This window comes from Bidens hawaiensis, unplaced genomic scaffold (assembly GCF_021521415.1).
Source record: "Bidens hawaiensis isolate Kalapana, Puna unplaced genomic scaffold, B.hawaiensis_p1.1 tig00022356_1, whole genome shotgun sequence".
NCBI classification, from domain to species: Eukaryota; Viridiplantae; Streptophyta; class Magnoliopsida; order Asterales; family Asteraceae; genus Bidens; species Bidens hawaiensis.
In genome coordinates, this window is record NW_027493488.1 from 119835 (window position 1) to 146048 (window position 26214).

A 26214-nucleotide genomic window follows, 5' to 3' on the forward strand; every position below is an offset into this window, starting at 1 on the left:
CAAAACACTAGTTCATGATTTCCCGTGGTCTGCTGCCCTCTAGATCGTGATTCCCGTGGCCTTTTGATCTCCATTCGTTAATCGCTACACCCCTTGGTCCTCTCCTGATTTCCAATCGATGATTTTGGAGAATCCCGTTAATCAGGTTTCATCTTTGTTTGGGCCTGGGTACTATAAAAGAAAATTAATTAAAACCTTTGGGCCCTATTGAAGTTTTGGGCCTCGTGCCTTTGCACGGGCTGCATGGCCCAAAAACCGGCCCTAAATGACACGCGGCCAGAATAGGTCGTCAACGATGTGTTTCCTCGGCCATTTTATCGCCGGCGATATTTTATATCACGACGTCAACGCCGGTGTTCACATCGCCGGCGACGGCTTGCCGGATCTCATGGCCGGCGACTTGTTGACAAAACATAGGGTTGAAGATGCATTTTCGGTGCTAACGTAGGGTCGAAGATGCATTTCTGGTGCTAACGCAGGGTTGAAGACGCGTTTCCGGTGCTAACGTAGGGTAGACGATGCGTTACCTTTTAAACCTAACAACTTCCATCTGGCCCATCTCCGAATCAAAAGATAACGTATCGTCTACCCTACGTTAGCACCGGAAACACGTCTTTAACCTTGCGTTAGCACCAGAAATGCATCTTCGACCCTACGTTAGCACCGGAAAATGCATATTCAACCCTATGTTTTGTCAACAAGTCGCCGGCCATGAGATCCGGCAAGCCGTCGCCGGCGATGTGAACACCGGCGTTGACGTCGTGACATAAAATATCGTCGGCGATAAAATGGCCGTGGGAACACATCGTCGACGACCTATTCCGGCCAGATTCTGGCCACGTGTCGTTCTCCGGTTCGTTTAATAACACGTCGTCGGTATTCCCTAACACGTCGTCGGCGACAAGATAACTACGGGACAAAACTGGAAACTTAAATTTAGAGGGACAAAGTTGGAAACTCATTTTCTAGATGGGCTATTTTGAGAATTTTCCCTTGTTACTAATCACATGTAATGTTTTTCTTTTATTTTTTTTAATGACCAACTAAGTAATGTCGGGTACTCTGTACGCGGCCCCCATTGGCTAAAGGTAGCCCGATCAGGCCACTAGTCCGGATGGACGGAACCCCTAGCTGTCCACCTATTGAGGGATTCCCTGGATAAAACCCGATCCCCACGCCCGCCAAACAGCACGACAAGGAGCCGGTAAAACGGGGGAAATCAGGACTCGAACTCTGGTAAGCCAGGGTCATCCCTCATATCTCCCATATAAATTGGTGATAATGAGGTTTAGATAGATTAGGACTCGAACCTTGGCAATCTCATGTAATGTTTAGATAGATCTATTTTATCATTTTTTTTTTGTCATGTAATATTTAACAAGAATATATATATTTTCAGTATAAGAATACGGAAAACGACTATGTGAATTTTATTCAAAACACAATATTAGTTAAATAAAGTAGCATATATATGTAAATTTAAAAAAAGTTATAAAATAACAAATAAAATATAGCTAGGTCGAGTGGAACATAATGTATGGGTTCAAAATTTTTTTATAAACATGTGTCAGTTAGTGAGAAAAGTTAAAATACAAATGAAGATAAAAATGAGAAGTGCGAGAAAGATTTGTGATCATACAAAAAAAACACGTAAAAATACATAAAAATAATAAAAAAATCATAACTCAAAATATAAATAAAAAAGAAAAAAGTAAAATGTTATTGTCACTCTCGTTCCAAGAAAAACTGCCGAAAAGATTCAATGCCGAGACAAAAGACACAATTTATCGCAAAATACAACACAATGCTGAACAAAATATAACACAATGTTGAGTAATATACACAATATCAAAAAAAGATACAATTAATTACGAAAATAAACAAAAACACACAATGATAAATAAAAAGACACAATGATCTTTGTTCCTCAACATTGTGCCTTTTTTTAAACGAGGAATACGGAGGAAACATTTTTGCATTTTTATTATTTTTTTTTTGTTTTTTTATTAAGTTGTGAGTTATGAGTCTTTTAATTAATTTTTCACTATTATTATTATTATTATTATTATTATTATATTTACTACAAATCATTCTCATCATTCTTGTTTTTGTCTTTATTTGTAGAATAACCTAACCCGTCAATTAGTTACATATAAAAGCATTATAAGTGACCTATAAATTAAAAAATGTTTAAAAAAAGTAATTAGATATTTAGTATGTTATTCTTTTTTTTTTTCTTAAAAACTTAAATAAATAAATCAATAAATCTAAATCTCTATGATTAAACGTGCCTTAATAAAAAAAAGCTACATTTAAAAATATAATAATAATAACAATAAATGTTTTGTTCGTATGTAACATACCTTAATTTTTTATTAAGAAAAATATAGCCTCTAACTCTTTCAAAAAAGAGAAAAAAAGGTATGAACCGACTTAAATTTTTTATAAACCAGATAATCTAAAATTAAAATTTATTTTTCTTATTTAGAGTTTAGGGTTTTTTTTTAATTTTATGTTCTATTTCGTTTAATTGTAATTTTTTTATAAAAAAGAGAAAATTAAGACCATAAATAATAGGAGAGATAATGAAATTTATTGGGCATTGTAGTCAAACATAATTAAGAATCTAGACTAGGGTGTATTAGAAAAACCTATTTTGTATTGTCAATTTAAAATACACAAAATAGCAAAATTACACAAACTTAAACAATAGATTTTTAACAAACTTTGTTTGGAAATAATATCAGGTAAAGCAGGTGTAGTAAAAACTGGTGTAAATAATTTCTCGGAAAAAAAATCAATTAAGGCGGGTAATGCCAAAACGTTGTATGATCTTTAACAATTACACAATGGTTCTTTGGCACCACTGTAGGTAATGTAATTTAGAAAGAACGTTTTTTTGTTAACCGCTGTGAAAGAAAAGTCGTTTTCCATTTAATAGATATATGTGTGTGTTTTTATATTTAACGTTATAATGAGTGTTATTTACACTGTTAAGTATGATGGTATGATGCACTTACTATTTGAAGTGGGTTCTTGTGTTTATCTAGCGGTTTCATGTATAAGCACTTTAAAATAAATTTTAAACCGCTTCTATAGGGTTTTTAGTAAACCATAAATATGGAGTAGACGCATACAAAATACTCTAGCCTGGTTCGGCCTCAACCGGTCAAATGGTTGATATCTAATATATTATCAACTATCATATCAGAAATTTTAGAATTTGAGTGTTTTTCAACTTGTGGTTCGGTCCAATTCAAAACTAGTATAACCCAAAATAAGGCCTGAAGACCAATACAGTCTAGTCGAATCCCTCATTTTGTGTTGTTAACTGATAATTAATGAAACATGATTACCTTTCCCTATAAGTTATGCAGTTAATGATACTTGAAACATGAAATATCGGTCAAATAATATTTGAAATATAATATAATCGTAAGTCATGAAATATTTCTCGTGAGTCCACATCAACCAAGGCATTTATATCGGTCACTGTCGGTCAATATCGTCTATGATATTTGTACCGCTATTCTGAGATAACCGATATATCACCGATATTAATTGCATAGCTTATAAGTAATAACCATAATCATCTTCCCTATAAAGTTTGCCTATGGTTTTTTATGAAGTACATATTCTAGCAACATCAATCAAAATCATATTCTTGGCTTTTGTTGTACACTTATTTCTTAACTAACCAAGTTTCAAATGAATACTATGTTCATGTCACTTTAGTTTTTGTTGGGCTTATTTTGGAACATTAGGAGTACTTTGAATCATATGCCTTTTGCCGGGCTTTCTTTGGATCAACAATCTTCTTTCTTCCCTTTGAATACTTTTCTTTGAAACCCGAATATCTTTAGCTCGTGTGTTTTTTCTTTCTTCACTTGGGCAGGCCGAATTAACAACTAAAAATGACATTCGTCTTGCTTTTCGGTAAAAGCATTCACATTAGAATTTCTGTCTTTGTGTCTATTAATCATATTTCTTTAAATTTATCTCTAAATTTTACTTAATCTTTCAGATCCCATTCTGTATCTTTGTATTTTCTTTTTGTTTATTACTCACTAGATTTTATCCCCCGTATTACGAGGGTTGTTTTACATTTTTGTTTTCAATATTTATATATGTCTATTTGGATTTTAATTTTATTTATTATAAGAAAGTTAATAATTAATATACTTGAGGTTTGATGATAAAATGGTTTCACAAATAGATGATATGTTATAATCCGGTTTAAAAGCTATCTAGGTTTGGTGATACTCATTACCCGTTTATTTTCTTTATTATAAAATTATTTATTAATTATAAATAATATCTTTTTTTTAAAATAAAATAGGATATTAATTTTTAGTATATCCCAGTTTTATAGGATTTTCATATCAAATATTTTATGAGATTAATTTTGAATATAATGAGATGTTATAACCCATTGAAAAGCTATCTGGGTTTGGTGAGACCTTTATCCGTGAATTCAGGTCAAATGCGTGAGAAGCTTTCATTTACAAATAAAACAATTTGATGGCTTGAGAGAATGTTTGTTTTACATTTTTCATTTTTTAATATTTATTTTTGGGATTTTAATTTTCTTTATTGTAAGAAAGTTAATAATATACTTAGGGTTTGATGATGAAAGAGTTTCATAAATAAATAATATGTTATAACCCGTTTAAAAGCTATCTGGATTTGGTGACTCATGACTCGCTTATGTTTTTACTATAAAATCGTTTATTAATTATAAATAATATATTTTTCTTTTTAAATTGGATATTAAATTTTAGTATATCCCTATTTTATAGGATTTTCACATTTAATAATTGGTAAGATTAAATTTTAATTTAATGAGATGTTATAACCCGTTTAAGAGCTATCTGGTTTTGGTAAGACACATAACTATGAATTTGAGTTAAATCAATAAGAGATCTCCATTTAAAAATTAAGTAATCTGGTGACTTCCATAAAAGGGGGAAGCGACCACATCGCGACACATAGGATTTCAGGGTTTTGGTTTATATATATTATAGATTTTCTTTCGTTTGGCTTGGCTGTCCTTGGGAGCACTAACCCCGATGAGCCGATAGAAGGGGGCACGGAGTCTTTTCTCGATCTAGGACCCCCCAACTTACTCAATCATAGCCGTTTCATCAGTAGACACCGAATTCGCAACACGCTCACGCGAGCCCGATAATATGTCGGGGCGTCCACCGATCTAGGGGGAGAAGACTCCTCTTAACCCGCGTCTCGGTCGGGGCTTGCCAGCCTCTTAATCTACAGTTTCTATGATCACTTAAGATATTTCTTATTTGAACCTCTTTATGTGCGTTCTCTCTTCTGTCATGTGCTCTCTTTCTTCTGTCATGTTAGTTTCAAAAATTGACACTTAAAAATTGAGAAAATAGTAGCAATACAGCTTGTTACCCGACCGACTGCTGTTTCGATGTAAATGATGAAGATAAATGATTTGGAAAAAAAAATTAACATTGATAAACGCTTCAAGTACATACTCAAACGCCTAATATACAATATTTAAATTATAGAGCTAGTGAGTTTTCATTTAGTGAATCACTATTGTAAAATCTCTAAAATTTGGAGAGAAAGATTAAGATGAGATCAAATAAATATTTTTAAAATTTAAAAATGAAGAGAGATTTTTTTCTATTGCTTTTGTTAGGAAATTATCTTATTTTACTGACTTTTCTTATGATAGTACGACTCAATTCCATGTAGACTATGATTATTTATCTTGATTTGCTCGAATATTATGTGTTTTTGGACAAACTACGAATGAAAACTATTCGTGTACTATGTGTTTTGATCTAAATTTTATGTTCCTCTTTCTAGTATTCAATGAATTTCTGTACACCATTTTTTGGTATGTATGCTATAATAGTATATATAGAATAATTTGGAAGACCAAACTACAAATATACATGAAACTATTCATAGATAGAAAGTTATAATTAAAACTTTGTCTTTTTGAGTGGTGTAATTGAAACTTCATGTCACAAGTTTTGTTTTCAATATTATTCGTTTAGTATCAATTGTAAGACTATGTGTAGTGATTTTAACTAATTGTGTAATTGAAATGTCATCTAAGACCATATAGGCAAAACAAATTCACTAAAGCATTTTAAATCAAATGTAATTTTTTAAGTAATTGCAATTATTGTACAATCATATTTTTTGTTTACTCATAATTTTGTTATTCAATAAAAACTATAATTTACACAATAAAACAATACAATAAAATACTATAACATTAAAATAAAATAAAAGTTACAAACGCATACAAATAAAAAAAACGATACTTGAATATTAAGGAAAAAAAACAAATGATACTTGAAATAAAAAACAAAGGTTGCTTGAAATAATAATAATAAAAAAAAAGATACCGAAACATTAACAAAAACAAAGATTACTTGTTGGCACGGATTTCGTTCTTCAATCGTTCGAATATAGCACGATCATCGGATATCGGATGGTAATGAGATCAGTCTTTAATTCTTTTTCTCGAAAAAAACAAAATCAATATCGATTTGTTGTACAATTATTTAATTATAATAATTGTAGTTCTTCTGATCATTGCTATCATTATCGTGTCGCCGATTTTAATATATGTCATAAACTGATCAATTGTAATCCAACTCACCATTTAAATATATTTTTTTAACTAGCTTCGTTTATCGGAAAAGATGCTAGTGTATAAAAGAAAGAAATAAACGGAAAGTCGCAACACATGAATAACAACCGGCACATGAAAGATGCTAGTGTATAAAAGAAAGAAATAAATGGAAAGTCACAACACATGAATAGCAACCAGAACATGAATTACGTCATGATTTTGAAATATTGAGTTGGTCAATTGTTTAAATGCCCGCTAAGGACATGGCGGGCAAATTAAATAGCGCTCATATCATAGTAATGTGTAATGGTTTTAGAGATGATTTGGCAACCACCTCACTAGTTTAAAGCCCTATTAAACTCTCACTACGTCCGGTCTAAGCCTGAAATCAATAACATTTTATAAATAGCTTGTTCATACCCTTTTTGTTTTCTTGACACCTCAACTTTAAAGTGAGAACGAAATCCGACTCAACATTAGGTTCGTTAAGATATTAATACGATCCACCACCTTATGTAATTCATGTTGATTTCTATTGATTAAGCAACACTCGAACAAAAACCATCCCAAAAACGTCAAAAAACAACATCCCTGTCAATCTAATCCGACCAAACCAAAATATTTATAAATCGAATTACGTATTAGCTAAACGCCAAAACTTACTAGCCTCCACTAAAACAATCTTCAATCCGTTACTGCCTATTTGTCAACCAAAACCAATGACTATAATTTGTTACCTCTAAAACATATAACACATTCAACAACATTACAATGAACCTAAATGAAGTTTCTCCAGACTCTTAAAACCTTGAAAATTCACAAACAACTTTCAATAATTTCCATGTATCTCCCGACACTTGGGACAATGACGCAACAAATGAAGTAAAAACGGAGACGCATCAATTGGAGGTCGAAAACAATTTCCATGAAACTTCCTAATGGGCCCCACAATATGAAATGGTAAGGTGGTAGTAGACTAGACCCAATATGGTAACGGCAGCAGAAGTTAACGGCATGTTGCAGTTTATAGAAGAGAGTGAGCCTCTGATTGGCCACGCTTCTTCTTCACGCATCAAACAAATCTTTCCATATTTTGCATGCAATCTTCTTTCTCTCTCTATATTCTTCACACCCAATACAATCCAATCATTCCTTCTTCTCCATAATATTAATATTAATATTAACCCACAATTCTCTTCCGATTCTCACTCATTCTTCAAACCAGCAAATACCCACATCTTTGATTTTCCAAAACCCTACTTATGGACTACCCAAATGGGCCTCCGTTTCACCCCTTTTCGCCGGAGTTTATCTCCGACGGGTCGTTTTTACCGGATTCTGACACTTACCCACCTCCGATTGACGTCGATCGGAGCTTGCCGGAGCTTCTTTCGGCGTTAAACCTCTCGCCGGCGACTCGCCGGAGCTACTCCGGCGAGCAAGTCGGGTCTTCTTTCAGCGCCGGCGAGGGTTTTCATCACCCGGTGGTGCATTCTCAGAATCGGCGGTGGTGCGACGGTGGGAGTGGTTTCCGGCGAGGGTTTGACTTTGACCAGATGTCAAGGTTTGACTTTGACTATTTTCCAAGTTTTTCAGCAAACCCAGTTCAGGAAATGAGTGATAGTATTCGGAGATTAGATTATTATGACCAGCAAAATAGGAATGCTGATGTTATAAGTGTGTGGAATTTGGAAGAATTAAGAGGGAGGATTTATGTTATGGCTAAAGATCAAAATGGGTGTAGAATATTACAAACAATGTTGGAAAGATCAACAATGGAAGGCATGGAGATTATGTTATCCGAGTTGCTTCATTTTGTTTCGGATTTGATGAAAGATCAGTTTGGGAATTATTTGGTTCAAAAGCTTGTTGCCATGTGTAATGATGATCAGAAATTAAGGTTGATTTTATCATTGACTAGAGTCCCTAGTGACATCATACTTGTGTGTATGAATCCACATGGGTATGTTAAGTTATGTCAAATTATATGAATGATGTTTTGTTGAAGAGCATTTGATTATTTATTATGTTTTGTTGGTGATTTGATAGGACCCGAGCCATGCAGAAGTTGTTGGAAAGTTTGAACACGAGTCAGGTTATGTTAGTCATGAAAGCGTTATATCGCGGTGCTGCCACATTGGCGGTTGATCCGAATGGTCATCATGTTATTCAGTACTGTTTGATCAACTTCCATAGTGATGTTAACAAGGTATAATGTTGTAGTGTAGTATAATTTTGTATAATGCTCACTTTTGTTTTATATAATAGTTTTGATCTTTATATAATGGATTTAGAGATACCAAAATACAATATTGAGGTGAATCTTCATACATAAACATGTTTTGTATGAGGATTCTTGATCATTCAATTGAAATATATTGTAAAAGAATATTATTTCAAGATTTTACAAAATGCAATATTTTCAAAAGTTACTTGAATCTCATTTTTTTTTTGCCTATTGATAATCATTAGTTAATACCAGCTTACTTTGATTATAGCCCACAAGTTTCCTATAAAGATTGTGTACTATAATAACTGAATTAATATTTTGTTGATCATTAATAACTGAATATTACCTTGTGCAGCCTATTCTAACCGAAATAGCAAACGAATGCTACAAAATAGCAACTGATAGAAGCGGTTGCTGTGTTCTTCAAGCATGTGTTGAACACTCACGTGGAGAAGCTAAAGCACGCATAATCGCTGAAATTATGGCAAATGCAGTACACCTAGCTGAAGATCCATTCGGGTTTGTTTCTAAACTTAAAAAAAAACGATCCAATCCTTAAAATATTTATGGGTTGTGATTAATGTTATCCTTATTATAATTTTTGTTCAGCAATTATGTTTTGCAACATATGGTGGGACTGAATATAGCAGAGTTAACGGCATTGCTTGTGAGACAACTTAAAGGGAACTTTGCATATTCAGCATGCAATAAGTATGCTAGTAATGTGGTTGAAAAATGCTTGAATGAATCTGGTGAAGAGATGTCTACAAGAATTGTTATGGAGCTTGTTGGAAGCCCTAATTCATCTATGCTTTTGGTTGATCCGTATGCAAATTTTGTGATACAATCAGCACTTACAGTGTCCAAGGTTAGTTCATACTTTTATTCTTTATTTACTAAATTGGTAATCGCTACTTGAAGTGGCATGTCGATTTTTATTGACCTTCAAGGGGCGGTGCAGCCTGTTTTTCGTTAACAGGCTGTCATGGTTTAAAAAGCATAAAGATTTTACTACTTGGATTACCGACTTCTACTTTTTAGTTAGTGATGTAAGCGAGCCAAGCCCGTTCAGTTCTTTTATTTTAACGAGCTGAACACCTGAAATCTTGAGCTCGAGCTCCCCTCGTCAAAAGCTTGAACGAGCGAGCAACTCAGGTCTTTTATCTTAACGAGCTAAATTTTGAGCTCGAGCTCCACTCAACAAAAGCTCGAGCCAGCTAGTATATTCTTACAATTTTTTTATATATTACACATTAAAAGTAGTATTGTTAGCATACACATAAGTCATAGTTTATATAAACTACAAGTTAGTAACTTATATATTAAACTTTGGGTTATAATTTATGTATATATTACAATTTAGGCTTTACTTTTAAACAAACAAATACTTAGTATTTTTTTTTAAACCTTTTCATTTAAAAATGTCATAAGGGCTATATTATATATATATACATATACACATGTATTTAGTTTGCGCTTTAATTAAAACAAGTTAATGAGTGAGCCACAAGCCGAGCCTGCCTTGGCTTGGGCTCGTCTTGTTTACGAACGGGCCGTTTTCAAGCAAGCTGTTTATTGAATAAGTCGTGACCTTTTTGAGCAGCCTTATTATGATTATTTGATTATTGCAATTTCAAACTACAAGCATACATTCAAACACTAGTTTCTACTACCCATTTAGTTAAAGCTTTATGTTTTTGAACTGATGATTGATATTATTTATGGTGAAAACAGGGTTTTGCACATGATTGTTTGTGTAGCTTAATATCCAAGAACACACTGTCTATGCGAACCAATCTTTATGGTAAAAAGATACTTGAAAAAGTGGAGAAGAAGAGGGTCAACTTTGCATAAAGGTACAAACTCAAGGGGTTATTTTGAAAGTGTAGTTTGTAATTGTTACTTTACAAACTACAGACTGTAGTTACTAAGCATGTCTGTGGTATGTTGCTTCTTGAATCTTGGTCTCCTTACTAGGTTTTGACCTTTGACTTTGACTTTGACTTTGACCTTTGACCAATATGTTATGACTTATGAAACTATGTATTAACTTTGTAGAAATCCCATATGGTTTGAATCATGAATGATGAAATCATATATTGATAATTCTATTTGATAATGTATAAACTCAAATGTTCTATTAGTAATATAGAAAGGTGTATGAATGAAAGTGTAGAATCATAATTCAACAATGGCTTTGGATGAGGATAGGTTAAGTGGTTTTAGTGTTTTACACTGAGAAATTACAAAAATAATCGTGTCAGAAATACTTGAACTTATTTGATCTATCATCATAAACGTCTTGGAATAAACTAATTGTTTTAAATACTTTATTTGTTATATTCATACAGTGGATTTGGTATATTCACATTTTCTTAAAGACGTGAGCCAAGTCTATATATTACATAGTATTGTCGATAATACGATATGGTAAAGTAGATATGTGAAATTATTTCATACTCTTGTATCTATACAGATTTAATTTAACATCTGTACATTTCATGCATTTTAAAGCATAATAGCATATCCTTGTTTTTTAAAGCAAAACATATGGGTAGGAATAAGAACGCTCCTCACCCCACCAAAGTAAATTTATTCATGTAAATGATAAAACTTTAATGCGACATATATAGTTTATCATTGTCCTTTTAGAACAAAAGCATGTGATTCTTAAGGAAAACTCGTATGTTTGTTTGGTTTTGGTGCTTCAAGGGATCTTTTGTTAATATAATTTACCAGAACATTTTAATTTTCATTATTTATTTTCATACTATATTCTAACAAAACGACAATATTTATTATCGGGCATCTAAATGGTATGTGAAGTTCAAGGAACCGATACATTTTGATGGAATTAAATTGATATTCATAATGATATCATGTTTAGATTATGGGTATATGAGGTTCACGCCCTAAAGAGATGCCTTTCCTTCTTTCTTATTTAGAAACTAGGTTAGATCCCGTGTTATCACGGACGGAAACTATATAAAACTTCATATATATACATGTATGTGTTATATACATTTTAATGAATTGTAAACATAAGATAATCTAGCATTAATATTATAAGGTATTGTATTGTTTTTTTAATTAAAAGAATCTAACATACAAAGACAAATAGAGAAAAATAATAATTTAAAACATAATTCTAAGTTATGTCATATATTTCTAACTTATACCATGAAACAAAAAAGACATATTAATTAAAATTTCATTATCTACTGAAGTTAGGGATGAGCAAATTCGGTACTAGCACCGGTACCGATTTGGTACCGTCGGTACTAAATCGGTGCCAAAGTTTTGAGTTTCGGTATCGGGACCGGTATTTCCCGAATTTTTTACCTTTGGTACCGGTACCGTCCCTGTACAAGTACCGAGCCGAAGATTTCGGTACCAGAACAAAAAATTTGCGATTTTCGGGGCCGGGACCGACCGGTACGGTACCGATCTCATCCCTAACTGAAGTCATATGTTGTAAACAATGAAGCGTAAATAAGTAGATGTTGTAATATAAGTTGTGTGTTATAAAAACTATTTTTATTGAAATTATAAAGCATTTAAGTATACAACATAAAAAATGAAAATATAAATATATAACAATGAGATATAATTATAATTTTTATTAAACCGTGCGTTTAATAAAGCAACAATATTATTCAAAACTCGTGACTTAAGCCACCATTTCAATCCAAGCATCCATACATCCGGTCCAAATGTCTATAAATATTTTCTTAAAATCCAAAAAAAATATAAATAATAAAAAAACAAATTCTCAAAATTAAAAAAATATATCAATGAAAACAATTAATTGTCTTTATTACCCAATAAATGATAATTATAACTATTTATTTTAAAACCTTCTTCAACTTAGAAGTTAATGTTTAAAATTAATGTTCAAATTAACATGTGAAAATTATATAAATAGAAAATTGATAAGTTGAAAGCTTATGTGGACGTGCTAGTTAACTGACATTTGAAAACCTTGTATTGCTTTAATAGCATAGTAAGATTTTAATTATAACATAAATTATTTAAATATTATCACAAATTAGATGCATATTGAAAGAAACACTTTTAGTTACCCCTCACTAAGAACATTGTGCACAACTACAAATACTCTATGGGCATTTGGGCTCGTCTTTAGAGTTTTTCTTGTCCCTATAACAAGGGCATTCATCTTTGTGTCCATACGTTCCGGAAGGCACACACTGACACTCTTCACAACATATCCCGCAATACTTTAAGCATCTATCTTGCAACCCTGCTTTTGAGCATCTCACTGCACACTTGGAGTCACAAAAACCTACAATACCACAAAAATTTCTCAAAATGCAAAATTCAATCTTCTAATCGAAAGTATAAACAAGCAATGCATAAGTTGGCTAGGTTTGTATCTTACTTGATCCGGCCACAGTGATTTGTAAGAGAGAAGAGCTCAAGAGCATTAGTGTCACCAGCACAAACGCTGAAACAAATGGTTTCATCTTTAATCCTTAGAATTAAATGTAATAAAATTGTTAAAAGTTGAAGAGTATCGATGAATTGGTATGTGTTTGTGTGTGTAATGTTGTTGAAGAATCCAATATTTATAGTGCTGGAAAGGTTGTTAAAAGAATTGCTTTATAATAAAAGAAATCATGAGAAAAATATTCTCAGTATAATTTAGTAAGATTTCATTTTTCCCAAAATAAAAATAGATGTATTTGATTATAAATCTAACATGAATTAATGCAAACAAGATATAGTAAAATATCTAGAGTCGTTATAAGCGTACCTTTTTATAAAGCCAACACCCACTAGTGTTAACATGACATGACATTTTAAACATGCATTAAACCATCCAACACTAGTGTTAAGCTTGTTAAAATGGTTTTATGCTTTTAATGGGTTGCAAGAAACAATATGTATTAATTACTAACTGATTTGTTATTTTAATTAATTGATTTGATATAAACCAAGATTTGTTATTTTTTAATTACTAAATGTTTGATATTAAAAATTAAAAATTAATGGGAGTGAGATGGACTTAAATGGATTAAACCATTTCTTTTGGATGAGATGAATTGAAAAGGAGAAAAATGAGTGATGTGGAGCTTATATGAAGTTAAAAGGGGTTAGAGTATACCTTATGGCCTTAGGCCATGAGGTATAGGCCATAAGGTATACTCTAACGTCCACTAGTGTTAACATAACATAGCACTTTAAGCATGCATTAAACCACTCCCCACTAGTGTTAAACTTGTTAAAATGGCCAATCGATTATGCTTTTAATGGGTTAAAAGAAACAATATGTATTAAATACAAATTGATTTGTTATTTTAATTAGTTGATTTGTATATAAATCAAGATTTTTTATTTTAATTACTAACTGTTTGATATTAAATTAAAAATTAATATGAGTGAGATGAAGTTAAATGAATTAAATTATTTCTTTTTGATGAAATGAAGTGAAAGAGAGAAAAATAAGTGATATGAAGCTTACGTGGAGTTAAAAGGGGTTAGAGTACACCTCATGGCCTTAGGCCATGGGGTATACTCTAACACCCACTAGTGTTAGCATGGCATTACAGTTTAAACATGCATTAAACCACTCCCCACTAGTGTTAAACTTGTTAAAATGGCCCATCAATTATGCTTTTAATGGGTTAAAAGAAACAATATGTATTAATTATTAATTGATTTGTTATTTTAATTAATTGATTTGTATATAAACCAAGATTTATTATTTTAATTACTAAATGTTTGCTATTAAATTAAAAATTAATAGGAGTGAGATTGAGTTAAATGGATTAAATCATTTCCTTTGGATGAGATGAACTAAAAGAGAGAAAAATGAGTGATGTGAAGCTTATGTGGAATTAAAAGAGGTTAGAGTATACCTCATGGCCTTAGGCGATGGGGGTACACTCTAACACCCACTAGTGTTAGCATGGCATTACAGTTTAAACATGCATTAAACCACTCCCCACTAGTGTTAAGCTTGTTATAATGGCCCATTGATTATGCTTTTAATGGGTTAAAAGAAACAATATGTATTAGATTCTAATTGATTTGGTATTTTAATTAGTTGATTTGTATATAAATAAAGATTTGTTATTTTAATTACTAAATGTCTGATATTAAATTAAAAATTAATAGGAGTTAGATGGATTAAACCATTTTTTGGATGAGATGGAGTGAAAAAGAGAAAAATGAGTGATTTGAAGCTTATGTAAATTTAAAAGGAGTTAGAATATACCTTATGATCTTCCATTTAAAACAGCCAACACCCCTCCTATTTAGGAGATGGCAAGGACTGCCGACGAGACATGCTTACCTTAATCTACGGACCGACATAAACTTACTCAAACTCGACCTATGTCAAATCAATATCGAAATGTTCAATAAAATTTGACCCCTCTCGGTTTTAAATAAACTTTATGTCAACATGTAGATAAAAGTAAATAATTCTCGTCGATATATTCGAAATAATATAAAATTTTATATATTAAAAGTTATAAAAGAAGAACAAATATAAGTAAAACTAGTTATAAAATATAATATTAAAAAAACAAACAAAAAGCTAACATATCTTTGACTATTCATTTGATGCTAACATATCTTTAACTACGTGCTTGGAGGCCTAACTCATTTTTAACCATGTGTCAGGAAATCTAACGCGTCTTTGACCTAACACGTCAGATTTCCTAACCCATGGTCAAAGATGAGTTAGAGAGAGACATTTTTTGGAATTATTAAGTTTGGTGACAAAAATAGAATCCATTTTCAAAATAGGGCCATTTTGGAAATTTTCCCTTCTTTTTCGTGTCTGGAAGTTTCTTAGTCCAATGTACAAGAAAATTTTTGTCGGTATGTGCCATATTTCATGAATAAATATGGACTCGTTCATCTTCATATTGTCAAATTCCATTGACAAGGTTTGGAGACGTGCTTCTCTAACCCCGTTCGACACCTAGCCGGGTTTTAATCGAATCCCACAAGGCTTTAGCAGTTTCTTGATCTCCAACTTGCATGATTAAGGTTTCGGGTATGGATTGAAGCAAAAAGGCCATAGCCATGTCATTTTTGTCTTCATCAGAGACACCTGAGTTGATGGTGTCCCAAACTTTGTGAACTCTTAGGACTACTTTCATCCTCATATCCCACACAGTATAGTTTGTTGTAGTTAACAATGGACATTGAAGGGAAGATGGCCCGTTCTCTTTCTCCTTTGGCGGCGGCGGTGGAGTCGTGCGCCCATGGCTACTTTAACCAACTTGTTTGAACAAAGCAACAATTGAAAGAACTATCCAATCGGCAATGACAACAACTTTTTCGGAAGATCAAACCATCTTGCTCGATCAACCACGACAACAACTTCTTCGGGAGATCAAACCAGCTTATTCGATCGAAACACCTTCTTTGCTGGTCGTTACTTATTGCATTCTTGAACCGGGTTCTAATACCAATTCAAGAATGATAAACGATAATTAACGAACAACCTTTAAATTACCGACTCATATTATAACCAGAAAATATAGCTCAAAAAACAGATAACAATGTCTTTGGTAGTGATGGTGGTGATTGTTGTGTTTGTTGTTGTGTTGTGATGTTGTGTCTAACACTAACTTTGTACATGTATTTATACTAGTAACCCAACTTGGTCACCAAGCATAATATGTGTCCACCACTCAACTTGGCCAACAAGGTGAACTTGGCCACCAAGCAAACTAAAGAATGTTTCATAATACCTCTTAGAGTTTAACCGACTTGTTAAAACCTCTTAGTCCGGTTCACCGACTTGTGACCCGGAATACAAATTAATCCAACATGGCTTTGGCTCGTCTCATTTACGAACGAGCCATTTTCAAGCAAGCTGTTTTTTGAGCAAGTCACAGGCTTTTTGAACAGTCTTATTATGATTATTTGATCATGGCAATTTCAAACAACAAGCATATATTCAAACACTAGTTTCTACTACCCATTTGATTAAAGATTTATGTTTTTGAACTGATGATTGATATTATTTATGGTGAAAGCAGGGCTTTGCATATGATTGTCTGTGTAGCTTAATATCCAAGAACACGATGTCTATGCGAACCAATCTTTATGGTAAAAAGATACTTGAAAAAGTCGAGAAGAAGGGTCAACTTTGCATAAAGGTACAAACTCAAGGAGTTATTTTGAAATTGTAGTTTGTAGTTGTTACCTTACAAACTGTAGAATGTAGTTACTAAGTATGTTTGTGGTGTGTTGCTTCTTGAATCTTGGTCTCCTTACCATGTTTTGACCTTTGACTTTGACCTATGACCAATATGTTATGACTTACGAAACTATGTATTAACTTCGTAGAAATCCCATCTGGTTTGGATCATGAATGATGAAATTATATATTGATAATTCTATCTGATAATGCATAAACTCAAATGTTGTTCTTTTAGTAATATAGAAATTTTAGTAATATAGAAAGGTGCATGAATGAAAGTGTAGAATCATAATTCAACAATGGCTTTGGATGAGGAAAGGTTAAATGGGTTTACACTAAGAAATCACGAAAATAATCTTGTCAGAAATACTTGAAATTATTTGATCAATCATCATAAACGTCTTCGAACAAACACATTGTTATAAGTACTTTACATTTTATATTCATACACTGGATTTGATATATTCACATTTTCTTAAAGATGTGAGTCAAGTCTATATAATGCATAGTATTGTCGACAATACGATATGGTAAAGTAGATATGTGAAAGAAATTATTTCAATAGTCTTGTATTTATATATGTATATTTTAATAATGCGCACATTTTAAGGTGGAATAGCATGCCCTTGTTTTTTAAAGCAAAACATGGGGGGTTGGGAACAGGACACTCCTCACCCCACCAAAGTAAATCTATTCGTGTAAATAATAAAACTTTAATGCGACATATATAGTTTATCATTGTCCTTTTAGAACAAAAGCATGTGATTCTTAAGGAAAATTTGTGTTGTTTGGTTTTGGTGCTTCAAGGGATCTTTTGTTAATATAATTTCCAAGAACGCTTTGATTTTCATTATATATTTTCATACTATTCTAGCAAAACGCCAAAATTTATTATCGGACATCTAAATAGTCGATGAAGTTCAAGTAACCAATACATTTTGATGGAATTAAATTGATATTCATAATAATGTCATGTTTGGATTATGAGTATGTGACATTCATGCCCTAAAGAGATGCATTTCCTTCATCCATATTTTGAAATTTTAATTATAACATAAATTATTTAAATATTATCACAAATAAGATGCATATTTAAAGAAACACTTTTAGACACCCCTCACTAAGGACATTGTGCACAACTACAAATACTTTATGGGCATTTGGGCCCGCCTTTAGAGTTCTTCTTGTCCCTATAACAAGGACATTCATCTTTGTTTCCATACGTTCTGGAAGGCACACATTGACACTCTTCACAACATATCCCGCAATACTTTAAGCATCTATCTTGCAACCCTGCTTTTGAGCATCTCACTGCACATTTGGAGTCACAAAAACCTACAATACCACAAAAATTTCACAAAATGCAAAATTCAATCTTCTAATCGAAAGTATAAACATGCAATGCATAAGTTGGCTAGGTTTGTGATGTACTTGAAGTAGTTTAATAATTATTAACTAATTTAACTAAAAATAAACACTAAGTAATACTTTAGACTCTCTAAAACTCGACTAAACTACTAACCGGCAAGTGAACCGATCAACTCTATTAAAGATAAGTAAGTCCGGATATCGAACCCACGAGACTCTTTAAATTACGTTTATTAGCTAATTAGACTCGACTAAAAGACACGACTTTTTATTTATATTTGTTTGGGGGATTTTTTATTTAAAATACTAATTTAATACTATAATTAAAAACTATTTAAGAAAACAAGTAAATTAAACGAAAGCAAAGTTTGTTATTAAAATACGATGATGATGAGAAAACTACCTAGGCTAGACTCACTTAAATTTCAGTAATGAATTGACTCGTGAAAATATTTAGTTATGGACTGGGATCGTAAAATAGACACTTAAAAGAAAACCCGAATAGTACCCCTGACCCTTCTCAAGAGAAAACCTATGGATTTCTAATAAGTTTTAACGCACATCAGTATTAAATATCAAGTTCGCTTACGGTCACCCAATTGTTTATAATTTAGTTCCTTTATATGAAATCCTACCTTACAGCGCGGAAATCAAAGGCAATTTACTATACTTTATTGATTTGATAAACAATAATAAATAATCAACCCTAGACGGACTCCAACCTGTAAGGCCCCGAAACCCAGGAACCCCACAGTTGGTAATCATTCAAAACGCTTGTAAAATAATTAAACTTAAAAACATTCTTTTCATTAAAACCAACATCTCAGAGTATAATTCAGCGGAAAACATGAATAATAAAATAAGTTCCCAAAACTCGGGAATTTTGCCCAAAATCAACATAGTTATCCTTAAATAAAAACTTTTAAAAATAAATGTTTAATAGTAAAACTTCAATTTCTGTATGCCCTTCACCGTCCAAGTAGCTTCGTGCACGTCCAAATGATAAGGCATCCTCTCCCTAACCTGAAACTCACACTAACATGCACACAAAGTCAGCTTGAGCTGAGTGAGTTCAAGTTTTAAGTAATAATATCTGTAAATAATAGTTATGATAGTCATACCAAAAGTTTTAAAAAAATAAAAGGGTACATCCATCAAATCATCATTCCCGAGAACTAAACATCCTCAAACACACATATACAAAATGTATATGTAAACATCCTTTCAATTACATCTCTATATATATCACAGTATATATATAAAACATCCACGTATAACATCAGGGTCGAGCAAACGTACAACCCAAACACGTAACATCAGTGCATGCAAACACAAAGTAGGCATACACAACATCAGTAGACGAAACGACTACAACATCGCCGAATATAGGCCAAGCAATAATGTGTGTATATATATATATAAAACATCCCAAGGCCTACCATATACTAGCAAGCCTATATAAATTCGTTTAAAACATTTCATCGTGTAAGAAAACACTTAGGTGTGCATGCTAGCCCAAAACTAAAAAGAGTAAAACGGGCATCATGAACTCACCTGAAATCAATCGAACACCTGCAACGAGCTAGGAAATCCCTAAGTGCACAATCACAAGCAAGGGCCTGTAAATTATACAAAATGCGTTACTAAACTAGACCGTAAGAACACTCTGGCCTAATGGGCCGTTCAAGCCCAACACTTTGGCCCAATGCCCAACAACTTGGCCCAAGGCCCAACAACTTGGCCCAAGGCCCAATACTTGGCCTAAGGCCCAACAATTTGGCCCAAGGCCCAACAACTTGGCCCAAGGCCCAAGGGTAATCAAATCGGGTCGAATACGCGTGTAATAAACCTTAAAACCATTTGTTAAACGAATCAGCCCCAAATGGACCAAATTCCAGTTTAAATCTTTTCATTCATCAAGATTATGTCACCTGAGTTGATAGGGTTGACGGTTCCTTTTTACATCTCTCACTTTAATATTTAAACGAAAATTCGCGCACCGCCGACTCGATTGACGAAGCACTAACCAAAACAGCCCCGATCATAAAAAAAAATAATTTTTCCACAGCCCTTAAACCCCCCTAGGGCTGTACAAACTGATTCGGTTGGTCACCCGATCAATTAACGCATCAAACTCAACAATTTGCAAATCTACACCCGATAAACCCTAGTTTTCGAACTAAAATCGATTGACCGACTTAAACACCTCCAATGACCACGAAATTTTAATATGATGTAAATGCCACACCTGGGGATCTTTCTACACCGGAAACTCTAATTTTTATCCATGGGAAGTGGGTCAATTACACGTTGGCCGAAAATCTGTTCAACGAAAAGTTTCGGCAAAATTGAGCATCAAAACGATTAGGGGTGAACAAAAAGAGTGTTGGGGTTTGTAGTGCATACCTTGAACTACTTCTAGGAGCTTGGAATCGATCAAAAAAGTCGAAGCAAGGAAGGGAGGTGGTGGCTGGACTCGGCCGATCGCAGCAGCTGTTGCATCTAGGGTTTAGGTGTTTTTTTGTTTAGTGTTATATTATAAAATTGTTTCATTCTAGCCCCCGGAAAATAATAGTAATGCAACTTGGAAGAAATGTTAAGCGATGAGACGTACCAGGATGACGTAAAGGCTTCTGAGGAACGTCGGATAAATCCCGAGAATTATACATACTCTACAATCCTTAATTCTTGAAACCGGAATTAACGGGCGTTACAACTTTGTTCGAAACGGTGCTCTAAAACAACAACACAATGCTTCAATTCGGGTGTTTGAATTTACAATTAATAAAAATAAGTCGTTTGGATTACCGTTTCGAGCTAAGTTTTACATCAATCAACTCATATTCTATTTTTGATTAAAAGCCCTAAACGTTAGTTTAAAATTCGAAAAAAAGTATAACGCCACCCTTTTAACGGTGGACCATTGAGGGCCAAATTTTTTTAATTTGGGATCGCTAGTGGCGATAAAATGAATATGGATGTTAAAATCACTAGTCATACACAACATCAGTAGTCGAAACGACTACAACATCGACAGATATAGGCCAAGCAATAATGTGTGTGTGTGTGTGTGTGTATATATATATAACATCCCAAGGCCTACCATATACTAGCAAGCCTATATAAAATCGTTTAAAACATTTCCTCATGTAAGAAAACACTTAGGTGTGCATGCTAGCCCAAAAGTAAAAAGAGTAAAAAGGGCATCATGAACTCACCTGAAATCAATCGAACACCTGCAATGAGCTAGGAAATTCCTAAGTGCACGATCACAAGCAAGGGCCTATAAATTATACACAACACGTTACTAACCTAGACCGTAAGAACACTCTTGCCTAATGGGCCGTTCAAGCCCAACGCTTTGGCTCAAGGCCTAACACTTGACCCAAGGCCCAACAACTTGGCCCAAGGCCCAACACTTGGCCCAAGACCAAAAGCTTGGCCCAAGGCCCAACAACTTGGCCCAAGGCCCAACACTTGGCCCAGGCCCAACAGCTTGACCCAAGGCCCAACAGCTTGACCCAAGGCCTAAGGATAATCAATTCGGGTCGAATGCGCGTGCAATAAACCTTAAAACCATTTGTTAAACGAATCAGCCCCGAATGGACCAAATTCCATTTTAAATCTTTTCATTCGTCAAGATTATGTCACCCGAGTTGATAGGGTTGACGGTTACTTTTTACAACTCTTACTTTACCGTTTAAACGAAAATTCGCGCACCGCCGACTCGATTGACGAAGCACTAACCACAACAGCCCCGAGCATCAAAAAAATAATTTTTCCACAGCCCTTAAACCCCCCTAGGGCTGTACAAACTGATTCCGTCGGTCACCCGATCAATTAACGCATCAAACTCAACAATTTGCAATTCTACACCCGATAAACCCTAGTTTTCGAACTAAAATCGATTGACCGACCTAAACAACTCCAATGACCACGAAATTTTAATATGATGTAAATGCCATACCCGGGGATCTTTCTACACCGGAAACTCTAATTTTTATCCACGGGAAGTGGGTCAATTACACCTTGGCCGAAAATCTGTCTAACGAAAAGTTTCGGCAAAATTGAGCATCAAAACGATTAGGGGTGAACAAAAAGAGTGTAGGGGATTGTTGTACATACCTTGAACTACTTCTAGGAGCTTGGAATCGATCAAAAAGTCGAAGCAATGGAAGGGGGGGCTGGGACCTGCCGATCGGACAGGGGGCTGCACTAGGGTTTATTTTTTTTGTTTAGTGTTATATCATAAAACTTTTTCATTCTAGCCCCTGTAAAATAATAATAATGCAACTTGGAAGAAATGTTAAGCGATTAGACGTACCAGGATGACGTAAAGGCTTCCGAGAAACGTCGGATAAATCCCGAGAATTATACATACTCTACAATCTTTCATCCTTGAAATCGGAATTAACGGGCGTTACAAGTCCACCTCCCTTACAATGGGATTCGTCCCCGAATCCCGATGTGGCAGGAACAACTGCGGATAATGCTTTATCATCTCGTCTTGACTCCTAAGTGGCCTCGGAACCCCTACGGTGTTTCCACTGCACCTTCACCTGTCTAACCACCTTATTCCTCAAACGCCGCTCCTGACTGTCAAGAATAGCAATCGGTTGTTCAACGTAGTTCAGCTTACTGTCGAGCTCAATTTCCTCAAGAGGCATATGGGCCTCACCATCCGCTAAGCATTTCCTTTGGTGGGACACATGGAAGGTAGGATGAATCCCCGCGAGCTCCTCGGGCAATTCCAGCCTATATGCTACCTCACCGACTCGGGCCAATATACGGAACGGGCCAATAAACCTTGGACTGAGCTTCCCCCTCTTATGTAAACGAATAATGCCCTTCCAGGGAGAAACTTTTAACATAACCCGATCCCCAGCCTCAAACACAATAGGCCTTCGCCTTTTATCTGCATAAGACTTCTGACGATCCTGCGCGACCCTTATAAATGCTTTAATCTTGTTGAGCTTCTCAGTCGTAGCCTCAACCACCTCTAAACTACCCAACTGCTTTTGACCAATGGAACCCCAACAGACTGGAGTCCTACACCTCCTACCATACAACATCTCAAACGGTGGCATCCCAATCGTGGTGTGATAACTATTATTAAACGAAAACTCCACCAACGGTCAGTGACGGTCCCAACTACCACCAAAGTCGATAACACAAGCCCGCAACATATCCTCGAGAGTCTGAATGGTCCTCTCGGACTGACCATCCATCTGCGGGTGATAAGCAGTACTGATGAGGAGTTTGGTGCCCATCTCCTCGTGAAACCTTTTCCAAAATCTGGAGGTGAAACGCGTATCCCTATCCGAAACAATAGATACCGGCACCCCGTGCCTAGAAACGATCTCACGAATAAACACATCGGCCAGCTGCTCAGAATTAAAAGTCTCTCGAATCGGCAGGAAATGAGCGCTCTTGGTCAATCTATCCACGATTACCCAAATGGTGTCATAATTACCCCTAGGAGTACGAGGCAATTTAGTCACGAAATCTATAGTAAGATGCTCCCATTTCCACTCAGGTATTTCCAACAATTGAAGTTTCCCAAATGGCTTTTGATGCTCGGCCTTAACCTGTAGACACGTCAAACACTTACTCACGTACCGAGCCACCTCAAATTTCATTGCAGGCCACCAATAATTTTTCTTCATGTCTTGGTACTCTTGGTCGCGCCCGGGTGAATAGAATAGCGCGACTTGTGTGCCTCATCCAAATTTTTATCTCTGAATCCTCCATACCTCGGTACCCATAAACGACCATCCTTATATTTCACCCCGTCACCGATGTCTTCCAACAATTTCTCCTGACCCCAAACACGTTCTGACATAATCCATTCCACCTGTAACGCTTCATTTTGGACGTTGGCTATTTGTTTCAAAATGTCGAGCTTGAGAATAAGCTGGTTGGATTTCACACGAATCGGCTTCAGCCTCTCCTTCCGACTCAACGCGTTGGCCACCACGTTAGCCTTACCGGGGTGGTACATAATATCCAAATCATAGTCCTTAATCAACTCCAACCATCGACGTTGGCGCATATTCAGTTCCTTTTGTTCATAGAAGTATTTTAAACTCTTATGGTCGGTATATATAACGCAAGGAACACCGTACAAATAATGTCTCCACAACTTAAGCGCAAAGACCACCGCCGCCAGCTCCAAATCGTGGGTAGGGTAATTCGTCTCATGAGGCTTCAACTGCCGTGAGACATAAGCGATGACTCGACCTCGCTGCATCAAAACACACCTAAGCCCCTGATAAGAGGCATCATAATACACCACCAAATCATTGGTGCCATCAGGTAAAGCTTAGATCGGGGCATGCGTCAATCTGTTCTTCAATTCGAGAAAAGCCTCCTCCTGTTCCGTACCCCAAACGAACTTAACACTCTTCTTAGTCAGCTTGGTCAGTGAAGAAGCAATTTTCGAAAAATCGGGAATAAAGCGGCGGTAATACCCCGCCAAACCCAGAAAACTACGGATTTCGGTTGGAAACTTAGGAGACTCCCATTCATTCACGGCCTCCACCTTTGCAGGGTCAACCAGAATACCACTCGGGTTAATAACATGGCCCAAGAATTGAACCTCACGTAACCAGAAGGAACACTTAGAAAATTTCTCATACAATTTGTTCTTCTGCAGAGCCTCCAGCGCTTCCCTGAGATGATCAGCATGATCGGATTCACTTTTAGAGTACACAAGAATGTCGTCGATGAACACAATAACCGAGCGATTGAGCATCGGTCTACACATCCGGTTCATAAGATCCATGAACGCAGCCGGTGCATTGGTCAAACCGAAAAACATCACCAGAAATTCGTAATGTCCATAACGAGTGCGGAAGGTAGTCTTAGGAATATCTTCCTCCCGAATCTTTAGCTGATGACACCCAGACCTAAGGTCGATCTTCGAGAACCAATTAGCCCCTTGGAGTTGATCAAATAAGTCATCGATCCTCGGGAGCGGGTACCGATTTTTAACAGTGAGCTTATTCAACTCACGGTAGTCAATGCACATTCGCATGCTACCGTCCTTCTTTTTAACGAACAAGACCGAGGCACCCCAAGGCGAGATGCTCGGTCGAATAAAGCCCTTGTTGAGCAAGTCTTCCAACTGAGCTATAAGTTCCTTCATTTCATTCGGTGCTAGGCGGTAGGGAGCTCGGGCAACGGGCTTGGCGCCCAGTACAAGGTCTATCTGGAGCTCGACCTCGCGATCTGGCGGCACATCTGACAAATCATCTGGAAATACATCCGGGAAATCCCGAACAATAGGAACATCACCTTCGGTAGCCACCTCGGTATTCACATTCATAGCATACGCTTGATACGCCCCGCACCCCCGCTGCATCAACTTTCCCGCCTGAAGCATGGATATAATATGTGGCGTCGCAACATTCCGATCACCGAAGACCGTAATTTGAGTCCCATCAGGGGCCCTTAGACGAACGAGTTTCTGACCACAAATGATCTGAGCATCGACATTCGCGAGCCAATCCATCCCGAGCACCACATCGAAACAACCAAGCGACATCAAATACAATCGCACCGGAAACCTATAACCAGACAACTCGATGGAACAACCCTGAATGGCCCTAGACACGGACACGGATTTTCCTACGGCAACCTCAACCTCAAACCCATCGACTACGCGCTCGGGTGATTTTTTCAACAAGGAACAGAAAGTGGTAGGCACAAAACTCCTACTGGCGCCCGAATCAAATAAAACTGAAGCCTGTAACTCATCAAGTAGGAAAGTACCTGGGACGATATTATACTACTGCTTAGCTACACGGT

At 35.3% G+C, this 26214-nt stretch overlaps 2 protein-coding genes across 2 annotated transcripts; one reads left to right on the forward strand and one right to left on the reverse strand.

Annotated features, from left to right (window-relative positions):
• The first annotated feature begins 7884 nt into the window (after nucleotides 1-7884).
• Nucleotides 7885-17141, forward strand: LOC143565485 (uncharacterized). The gene is made up of 6 exons (XM_077052445.1): nucleotides 7885-8585; nucleotides 8672-8831; nucleotides 9208-9371; nucleotides 9462-9720; nucleotides 16871-16993; nucleotides 17055-17141. The coding sequence occupies exons 1-6, from the start codon at nucleotides 7885-7887 to the stop codon at nucleotides 17139-17141; spliced, it is 1494 nt and encodes a 497-aa protein (XP_076908560.1).
• LOC143565481 (peamaclein-like) lies at nucleotides 12953-13336 on the reverse strand. Its single transcript, XM_077052443.1, has 2 exons — nucleotides 13252-13336; nucleotides 12953-13155 (listed from the first exon to the last, which is right to left on the reverse strand). The coding sequence occupies exons 1-2, from the start codon at nucleotides 13334-13336 to the stop codon at nucleotides 12971-12973; spliced, it is 270 nt and encodes an 89-aa protein (XP_076908558.1). The 3' UTR covers nucleotides 12953-12970.
• Nucleotides 17142-26214: the final 9073 nt, after the last annotated feature.

What these genes read in the sequence shown, in the direction of transcription:
- LOC143565485 (XM_077052445.1), top strand. Translation starts at nt 7,885, where the DNA reads ATGGACTACCCAAATGGGCCTCCGTTTCACCCCTTTTCGCCGGAGTTT. An exon ending in TCCATAGTGATGTTAACAAG is followed by an intron (nt 8,832 to 9,207) that starts GTATAATGTTGT and finishes TACCTTGTGCAG; the next exon opens with CCTATTCTAACCGAAATAGC. An exon ending in CTAGCTGAAGATCCATTCGG is followed by an intron (nt 9,372 to 9,461) that starts GTTTGTTTCTAA and finishes ATTTTTGTTCAG; the next exon opens with CAATTATGTTTTGCAACATA.
- LOC143565481 (XM_077052443.1), bottom strand. Translation starts at nt 13,336, where the DNA reads ATGAAACCATTTGTTTCAGCGTTTGTGCTGGTGACACTAATGCTCTTG. An exon ending in AATCACTGTGGCCGGATCAA is followed by an intron (nt 13,156 to 13,251) that starts GTAAGATACAAA and finishes GTGGTATTGTAG; the next exon opens with GTTTTTGTGACTCCAAGTGT.